Source organism: Agelaius phoeniceus, chromosome 8 (genome assembly GCF_051311805.1).
Source record: "Agelaius phoeniceus isolate bAgePho1 chromosome 8, bAgePho1.hap1, whole genome shotgun sequence".
Classification (NCBI taxonomy): domain Eukaryota; kingdom Metazoa; phylum Chordata; class Aves; order Passeriformes; family Icteridae; genus Agelaius; species Agelaius phoeniceus.
Window position 1 is genome coordinate 26,651,246 of NC_135272.1, and position 10,230 is coordinate 26,661,475.

At 43.2% G+C, this 10,230-nt stretch overlaps 1 protein-coding gene across 2 annotated transcripts in view; it reads right to left on the reverse strand.

Annotated features, from left to right (window-relative positions):
* The window catches only part of ST6GALNAC5 (ST6 N-acetylgalactosaminide alpha-2,6-sialyltransferase 5), a 66,422-nt gene extending 60,647 nt beyond the window's left edge, over positions 1-5,775 (reverse strand). Inside the window, exons 1-2 of one of the 2 annotated variants that reach the window (XM_054638315.2) lie at positions 5,189-5,775; positions 4,319-4,546 (exon numbers count right to left, since the gene is read on the reverse strand). In XM_054638315.2, the coding sequence (XP_054494290.2) occupies positions 4,319-4,546; positions 5,189-5,254 (294 nt within the window). In that variant the 5' untranslated portion in view covers positions 5,255-5,775. Of the gene's footprint in view, positions 1-4,318; positions 4,547-4,892; positions 5,120-5,188 lie in introns of those variants that run through there. The other variant, XM_077182382.1, reaches the window with a different exon arrangement.
* Between the last annotated feature and the right edge of the window lie 4,455 nt (positions 5,776-10,230).

Below are 10,230 nucleotides of genomic sequence, written 5' to 3' on the forward strand. Positions count from 1 at the left end.
ATGGTTTAGTGAGGTAAAAATTAAAATTCCAAACTCATTTGACTTAATAATTACTAAAAATAATATAAAACATGGCAAGATTCCCACCTGATTTTAAGTGCACAAAGTTTACTATCCCACAAAAAGTAGTTTCACCCAAGAGCAACTTCTTGCAACTCAGAGATTAAGGAGCTATAGTGGCACTATTTGCAGAATGACTCTTCCTCAAACACTTCATTAACTACACTATTCTCTGATCTGCATTAATTTAGAGGGATCATCAAGATTTCTTTGCATATGATAATTCACATTATCATAAATTAAGAAATCATGGTGATCACTTAAATTATCATGTTGATCTCAATTCGCTCTTAAGGTATTCAAAAGTATTTCTAATAAATCATACATTTTGACTGCAGGATTGATTTTAATTTTTTTTTATTTTCTAAGAAACAAAATCCTTGATGGCTTGAAATATTATTCAATTACATACGTGACAAACTCATATTTTATTTGCAGCACCAACTGTTGAGTCAATACTGCGTAAAAAGCCTTTTAACTATCCAGAGACATGTTCTCACATTCATTTCAGAATCGTAATATAATGGTTAAATATTTATTTCTTGCAAGTTCTGGAATAGTGCTAGCTTTCCTACTTTCATTAACATTCTCTTATTTGTATGCAGTAATCGCTTTAAAAATATTAGCATTGTAATTTCTTGCTAGCACTATGATAAATCAACAGAAAGGCTTATCCCCATGCCTCCCCACAGAAGAGCATAATTCTGCTTCCCTCAATGCCAGTGACAAAACCTCTTTAATTTCAGGATAACACCCACAGAATTCATGAAAGATGTCACTTTGACAGTGTAGGACTCTTGTCCTTTCTAACTGCAGAGCAGATGCAGCAGCTAAGCAGTGCTACACTCAAAGTGCCTCTGTAGGAGTCAACAGCTCCTTGAACTAGAAGCCACCACTTCTTCCCTTTGTTTCAGTCCTTGACCTCTCAATAAAAACTATCAGCAAACCATATTTTCTGTTCAAAATGTGACATTTTTTTAGGATATAACATCTAGCTATTGGGAACAAAAAGAGATACTATTTATTCATTTCAAACATCCATCAACAAGGTCTGTCAACTGCTGTTACTGTGGGACATGCAAAGGTGAAATGACAAGGATCCACTTGCATTTCTGAATCCAGAACATTTCTGATTTTTTTTTTGTTCCAAGAATTCAGCTCAACAAAAATTAAGTATGCACTGCTAAACTGTGAAAGGCTACTAAAGCTAAGTACAGGGGCTCTGATCTCTGATGCTTGACTCATGGAAAAATGGGCTTGCAGGAACTATGAAAGCAAAGACTAGAAACCCATGCAAAAAACCTCTTCAACCTAGGAAAAAAAAGACATATTTTACTGTATTCTCAGAGACTGCCTGCTTATCTTGACAGTATGGATGAGGAACTACACTTCTTACTGAATATAAAATAAAAGAAGAAAAATAATTGGTAATTATAATATTGCAGGCTATATTTCAAAATCATTGTTACTGAGTGCCCAGATTTTCTGGCAAATAGTCTCCATACATGATCATCCAGCACTACTAAATGAGCTGTATTGCTAGTAGTGACAGACATTTGTAATACATGATATTTCACAATGAGGACAATTGTTAAATTTTATCCCTGAAGAGAAACATCTTTACTACCACATACTTACACAGCTCATGTGTCAATACTCACACTGTGATTATGGATCACTAACTTCAGTAGCTGGCAGACAGCTCCTACATATATGTGCATACTTACTCTCATTAAATGCACCAGAATGGGTACAACACCACGAACATGAAAGGAGATTTTCCTGTTAAAGCAAATTATGGGATCCAGAAACAAGCACAAGAATGATCCAGACATTCAGTCTACTGCCACCTGTCATTCATGCATGAACACATACCAAGGATGATTTCTGGATAATGGTCATGCAGTTTCAAGTCATTCAACCTGACAGATTAATTCCAAGATTCTATATGGGAAATTAAGGAAGCCATACTGTGAAAAATCTACCATTCATTATCATTTCACACATCACCTCTGTGCTATCAAAATAACATGTACCATTGCTGAATTCATTACTGCCTTACCTTTGAAAGCCTGTGGTCCTCAAACAACAGATACTTCTCATCTCCTTCCAGACCTCTCTGTCTCTTCAAATATCATGTCCTTTTCACAGCTACAGAATTTTGCCTTGCTTTCTTCCTGCAGCTCTCTTCACATTCCTTAAAACTTCCCCAATTCCTTCATTTCACTTGCTATTCAAGCTGTCTTCTCTGCAGTTTCCAATGTCCCACCCAAACCACAGGTTCTCTGAATATGTCTCACCATTCCTCAGTTCTTGCTCTCTCCCTATTCTCTCACCATCCCCAATCCTGCATCCTTCTTTTTTCAAACCATGAATTTCTGTGATTTTTTGCATTCTCCATTTTTTATTATGGGTGAAACCTATCTATTCTGGGATTGTAAATCCGTGACAAGCACATGGACTACCAAATTAAATTACAAAAATAAATACATTATTAAGAGACAAAGCCCCTTTCTCCCCAGTCTCCTTATGGTAATGCAGTGTCCTCACTGCTCTGTATACCACAGTGGCACAGCTCTCTGCATGATCTTGTGTGCATTAAATTCAGACAAAGCAAGCAGGGAACACAGCAGGGATAGCACAATATTCTTTCTGACCCACAGAAGTTAGGTGGAAAAGTTATTAAACCTTCAGGAGATTATTACTGTGAGGCATGAGCTGTGTGAAATGAAATTCAGAAATAGAGTATCTGTGGGGTTTGGGCCATATTACAATATATTAAAAAACCAAAGGATCATCTTTCTCCAAAACACAAGGAAACATGAAAATTACCCTGGAAAATAACAGAACAGTGATTTTAAGTATGGCCTGTTAATGAGGGGTATTTGTGAGTCTGGAGAAACCACTGTGAGGTATTATCAGAATCAGAAGGCTACTCACACACGCATCCCAAAAAACCTACAGATGTCTTTTCAATTACTGCTGGATATAACAGCCATGTGCACATCTATCTACACCTATCATACAGTCATGTTCAAGAAGAACAAAAGAATTCCAACAGTACTCATCAGACAGCAGGAAGCCCATGGCCAAACTTGCTTTTTCTATAGGCATTACATCTGAGAATTTCCAGGAGAACCATGTAAGAAAGCAAAGCCTACAAGGCACCATCATGTGCTATTTTTCTGTGCTAAGAGCCCTACAGATAACTCTTGCATAGAAAGTTATGCTAGAAGGAGCAGTAAAAACCTCTGTATATCAAAGTCACTCATACCTTCACACAGTACCTCCAAACTGAGCCCAGTAAGTTGTCTGACAACATATCTTTCAGAAGGTTGTCAGTCTGGATGTGAAAACATAAGAAAGTTGTGAATCCTCACTCCTCTTGTTTATTTTTTTAAGTAAATTTTTACTGCAAGACATGTTTGCACTAAACAATATCTGGGGTTTTGGAAGAGGAAGACCTTGAAATTTCCAGCTGAAAGCGACCAACCAAAGACCAAACAAAAAGCAGAGGAATCTGCCTCCTAAGAAAACTGAAGCTTGAGTATCTCTTTGGCATAGATGTGCCACCTTGCTCACTTTATGTCACTACATCTGTCCTGTGAGCCATCAAAGCTTAATCTGCCTATCTCTGGTAAACAAGTATTATAGTCTGACAATACAGCCTGGTAATTCTTCTGTCAAGAGGAGGGACATCATTTTTGCTCACCATTAAAGAAGTGCCCCAAATTTCTAGAATGGAAATTACGGGTGATAACTTCTGCTTCCCAGAAGGGGGGATGAAAAGGTCATTTGTGCAGGAGACTTTTTTCTTTTTTCCTATGACAAAATGAGCTAAGAATAAACACCTACCTATTGACTTTGCCCTCCAGTAAATAAACCTCATACTTTAACTCTTACTAATATCATCTTAAACATACATTTGTACTGTACCTAGAGCATGCAACATTAGAAACACTTCATCTTTCCCTCCCCCTTTCTACTGTGCAAGGGAGAAGAGAAGCAGCACGGCATAAATACTCAACCGCGGGCTGGAGGCCGGCTCCTGACCCCGGTAATTCTGCTCTTGGGCCAGGCGCGACGGCACCCGGAGGCCGCTTAAGCCAACCCCGAGAGCGAGGCAGGCAGGGCACGTCGGCCCCGCCGAGAGGAACCGGGCACCTCACGGGGGCAGGAGGGAGAGCTCGGCAGCTGCGGGCTCGGTGCCCCCCGAGGGGGCCGGGAAGGAGGGGCGGTCCCGCGGCCGGCGGCTCACCTTGTGCTCCAGGACGCTGATGTAGCCCTCCAGGAGGCCGGCCCCGACGGGCAGAGCCGGGTGGCGCTGGCCGCGTTCCGGCGGGCGGCTGGGCACCGCCGCCACCTGCTGCTGCTGCTGCCGCCGCCGCGGCTCCGGGTGGCCCCCGCCGATGCCGATGCCGCCGTACATGAGCAACAAGCTGGTGCACATGGTGGTGAGCGCCAGGCAGACGGCCAGCCCGTGGCGCTGCGGGGGGCAGAGAGAGAGCCGGCTCAGCGGGCTCCCCCCGCCGCGGGGCCCGGCGGGGCGCGCCGCTTCCCCGCCAGCGCACCCGCAAGTTTCACCCGCCAGACACCCGGCAGAAGTGCGAGGAGAAAACAGGGGAATCCCCTCCGTCCTCCTCCTGCCCCCTCGCCAGCCCGCTCCCGTGGCTCCCTCCTTCTCCCCCAGCCCTGCTTCCTCGCCTCTTCTCCCCTCCGTGCGCCCGGCTACCCGGCGCCTCTCATTCCCGTGCCGCCGGCCCCCTTTGGGCATCTCATTCGTGCATTTTAACGAGTGTTGGGGACTGTAGCGCTTCCCCCCGCCCAGATACCTCCAGCCTCGTCCTTTAAGCAGATCGGTTTTCCGTACGCTCCTTAAAACGCACACACACACAAAATCCCCAAACCACGAGCAACACGAATAAAAGAAAGCAGGCGGAAAGTTCTTGGCCGCCGCCACCAAGGCTTGGTCGCCTCCGCGCGATGCCGGAGAGCCGCGGGGATGCAGCCCGGCGAAGGCTGGAGCGTGTGCAGGGTGCCCGGGGCAGCTCCGCTCCGCTCCGCGCCGCTCCCCTGCTCTCCTCCCCGCCGCCGGAGCCGGGATGAGCCGTGCCAACAATGCACTTACCATCAGGGTCTTCATTTTGTGCGCCTCCCGGCCGCCAGTCCTCCCGCTCCCCGCTAGGCTCGGCATGGCGGGGAAGCCGCAGACATGGCTCGGCCAGGGAAGCGCCGCCGTGGCGGGGATTAGGGGGGAATTACACTCGGCCGGACCCTCGGAGCCTGCCAGAGCCGGGTCCTCGGCTGCCCCGCCTGCCTCCGCCTCCGCCTCCGCCTCCTGCTGCCGGCGCAGCGGCGACTTCAGGGCAGGTGGAAGTTAACTTCTGCCTCCGCTCGGGCGCTGCTCCGCCGGCGAGCCCGCGGCGCGGGGGGGCGGCGGCGGCGGCGGGATCGCCGCGGGCACCGGGCGGGCACCGGGCGGGCGGCGCCCCTCCGGCCCCGAGCGAGCAGGAGCAGGGGCAAGAGCTCCTTCCTTCCTTGCCTCCTTCCTTGCCTCTACCCAGGCCTCTGTCCTGCTTGTGGTAGCGGGCACGACCTTCACATTACATTATTTGTATTTTTCCCAAGCGGAAAATTTCTCGTTCTCCCACCGCTACCTGGCTTTCCTGGAGCTGGTAGCGATCAGGCGATACTTTAAATTCACGTTAGTAAAAAAATCGACGCCCTCAACTCCTTGTGCGGTGCTGACAATACCCCCTCACACAGTCTTACCTAAGCTCTAACAACCAGTTTCAAAGCCTTTTGACAGAAGCTTTTTTTCATCTTATAAATGAAATCTCACAGACTTGCTCCCCATGCCATCTCTCTGGTTTCTGAAGGCGGACATTTTCCCACTCTCACAAGCAGCCTTCTAAAGTTTTTTTATTCTTTCTTTGTATTAATAGTGTACAGTTCAGTTGTGAAAAGTTTATCAGACCCCAGATTACAAATATCTTTTGCTGTGGGAATCCCACGTTTATAAATGTGCCTCTTCTACACAAGCCATTTTTAGGGTTGATCTCTTACGAAGTTACTAGACTGACAACATTAAAAAAAAAATCTATCTCCTAATCATGAAATTATTTCACTTGAAACTACTCATCGAAATAGTAGCTCTAATATATGGCTTCACATCTAACCTGCAGCTATGTGGTATTAAAAATTATATTAAGGAGAAAACTATCAACAGAGTAACTCAACCATGGTCACAATAGCATGTTTCTCAAGGCTGGAATTGTCATTGAAATCAATTTTTTATCTTTGTTAATTCATTGGAGGACTAACAGTGAAACAAATGCCATCTCTAGCATGGGCCCAGCATGCTGCAATTAGTGCCTTTTAAGAGAGGAAAAAGAAACATGAAGGTGTGGTTCACCAGCGGATAACGCAGTGAACACAGCTTTATCACTCCACGGAAGACACCCGCTGTTTATTCGGTTTGTAGGGTTGGTTTCAACAGTACCAGTTGTTCAGACAAACAGAGCAATGTAAGAAGAATCTTATCAGGTCTTGGTAATTCTTTATTATGTGGTTGCACTTGACACTCAAATTAGTGAAACAAAGGACCAACTTGATGAATCATTGAAAGCAAATTATCTGTGGCTTCCCAAGGCTTCCTATAAGAGACTACAGAAGGCAGCTCATGCATTTTACAGTGCTGTTTCTCAACTACCAGCAAGCAGGTTGCTGGTGACTGACCTTTCTGAGTCTTTCATATATATTTTGCAGTGCCAAAGTGAAGCATCATTTTTATGATTTAGGCTCCTGGCTGTATGTTAGACATCTGTTACACAGTATGTCTGACCAAATTCATTAAACTTATGGGTTTTGGTAGAATAGGCTGATTTAAAAATCTACTGATAAAGGAGACAAACTAAATTTTCTAATTTAATGCTTGACTTGAATAATGTCCAGCTTTCTGCTTGTCAAATATTTAATTAGATTACCATTTTGGTCATAGACCGTATTCTTGGCAGTCAACTGCTCACTGAAACAAATACAGTAGTGTAATGTAAATCCTATGGAGGTTTTTGTGTAAGCACAGGAACTTTAAAAATCATCTGGAAAACAGCCCAGCTATTTAATTTAATTTTAAATTCCTATGAACTAATAGTTCTAGCTATCTGGAGGTTTGGGGGTTTTAACACTACTGGAATCTGCGTACATGTAAATATGATTCTGTATACCCAATAGCTAGATTTGCAAGGAGAAGAGCATAGGCTGCACTTAAGAGTACTTAATCAACTTGGAAATGAGTCAATACAGAAAACTTCTTAAAGTCCATTTGACTTTCTACTTCAACCAATTTATTTTCTATATGCAAGAGATAATGAACGATCCATGCATTTCTATTCCTCCTTAGAGGTGGGGGTAAAGACAGATTAAAACATAAACAGCTGTTTTCCCTAGCCCAGGAGAAAAAGGGGCAGAGTGGTAGTAGGGCTTTTCAACCAAATCTGATTGAGGAGAGCTTTTCATCTGCATGGAATGGTCTGGGTTGTCTCCTCTTCAAACTTACCCTTCCCATTTTCATCTTTCTTGTAGCTACAGGCTGACAAAATAGCCATATGGAATAAAAATCTGCTTGTGGCAGCTTCAGGAAGACCTAAGATGCTAATGACAACATAAAAATCCATGCAGAGTGAGAAATCTGTGAAAGAAGTAGTGGTGCAGAGAGAGACAAACCTCTAAAAACTGACGATGGACTTGGAGCAACAGAGTTCTTTCACTGATTCCTAAATAAAACTGCTCAAACGGCAACTTCCCCTGAGATGTCTGGATGTATGAAATAACTACCTTTTTGTAAAGCATTTTAGCCCAGTTTGTCTTTCAGAGATTTCCTTAGATATAAAATAACCCTTTCAAGCTATGGCTGATTTCTCATGAAGTTCCTATAGAGATTATGTAGCATAATTTACACCTTACTATAATGCACAATTATAAACATACTTTCCACATGATGGTTGGCCTGCAATGAGTACTTGAGTGGAGGAGCCTCCATGCCAGTGCACCTCAGCAACTGGTAGCCAAAATATTCAGTGGATTTTGGGATGAGGGCAATGGTGGGTGTTTCTGTGGATAATCCAGATGTTGTTTTCCATAAGTGCATTGTCTACCACCTGTGTGATCTTGCTGTGCCTGTCTCCTTTCCACCATGGCCAGAGGCAGAGTGTTTGCACATGCAGTCAGTACACAGAATGCCGCTAAACTGGAAGCTGCAGCTACCCTTCAGCCTTGTCACCTTCTCAGAACAAAAGCCCAGACAGTCTTAAATGTTTAATTATTTTCCGACTCATTGATGGCAGTGTGGTTCTTTTGCTGGGAAAAAAAAAAATTATTTTAGACAACTGATTTAGATCTGTGCCGAATTTTAAAGAGAATAAGAAAAAGGGAGTTTTTGTTTATCTACTACCCTTCACAAAAGAGTGAGAAGAAAAGGGATCTGGTGTGATATAAGTAGTTAAACTCTAGGTGAGTTCTGCATGTCACTCTGCAGGAGTGCTGAAAGCACTTAAATACATTCCCATCACACTATGTGTATGAAGGTGTTTTTCAGAAAAATATTGGTGATAGAAGTGCTTAAAATAGATTGGATGGGTGAGGTTAACTGTATCGGGACCACTTTGATATCCTTATGCCTTTGAAATGCAGAATGAGTTACTAAGATTTGATAGGCAGGAAACAGGAGAAAATATTTGTTAAATATTTAAAATTAATCTAAAAGTGACTTCTGGTATGTTGCATCATTTTGTCATTTCCATTATATTCTGTGGTCTGTGAAGCCCTGGATCTGTCTCTGGGAGCTGGACCTCTTGGCTCTACTGAAATAAACTCCTACAGCCATTTTATCCATCTCTGCTTGCTGGGGCAAGGAGCTCACATGGAAGTGTAAAGCTCCAACTTCTGCAGCCTCGTGAGGTTGGAGCTTAAACCATGATCACTAGCATAGAACAGAACAGCGCTTGTCCTGGGCCTGCAGCCAGTGACATTTGGGAGGATGGCTGGGAGTGCCACATTTCAGAGGAAAGAAGGGAGACTTTTTTTGACTGACTACCTAGAAAAGCAAGACTAAAGGTGCTAAGGAGGTTAGACTATGATGGGAGTTTGTGTGGATTAATGGACAGCAGGGCAGTCAAAAGTATATATAAAATGAAATACATCACACTGATATCACCTCCATGTGTTGTTTTATTATTTATGTATATATGAAATTTTAACCTCTTTTTCCTGAGAAAAAAGACTGCATTTTTGCCTTGCAACACAACTAGTGGAAAACATTCAGCAGCCAGCAAAGTAATGAGCCTACACTATAGATTTTTCCAACTGCCCAGTGACTCATGAAATGCTTCTCAAAACTCAAAATATGCATTGAGAATTGGTCAAAAAAGGTAGAAACAATATTATAGATCAGTCAATACTGCCTCTCCTTTATGAAAGCAGGCTGCCTTTGAACTTCTGACAGAAGCAAACAGTGATAGATGCATAAAGAAATGAAATATTGCATGGAAATGGAAGTGCAAATGAAAACAGGAGGGGGAAATAGTGAGATAAGATCTGCTGAATCTGCTGGTTTTTTCCTTCTTATTTCTTAGTTTCCTCCCCAATCTAAATAAAGGTGCTGGATGTTTCAGAAACAATGTCTAGCTCAACTGAACTGACTCATCTCCTTTAAAACCACACATGAAATGCTGTGCTTCATTCTAATCACTTTTTTGGAGAAGCTAAACAAGACATATCCTGGAATAAACAGTGCACTCAAAGTTCCTCATCTAAAGTCAGAAACTTTGAAGATTAAGAAATTAGCACAGGAGGCTTGGGATGGAATCTACCCAATGTCACTTGTGGAAGCACAACAGGCATGACTGGGAGCTCCTTCATGGCATTTTATTTTACCATTCACTACCAAAAGAAGAGGAGGAAGTCATATATCCTGTGTATAAACAGAGCACAGATTTGACACATGGACTAAAGCAACTGAGGATATCATTACTATGATTTGGTGAGAGATTGGATAAATTTAAATATGGGTATCTTTGCGGTACTATATGAAATTTTAAGAGGATCCTGAATGGCTCAGTTTTCAGTCTACGTATGTTTGTTCCTTTGGAGAGAAAAACTACACCAACAGGA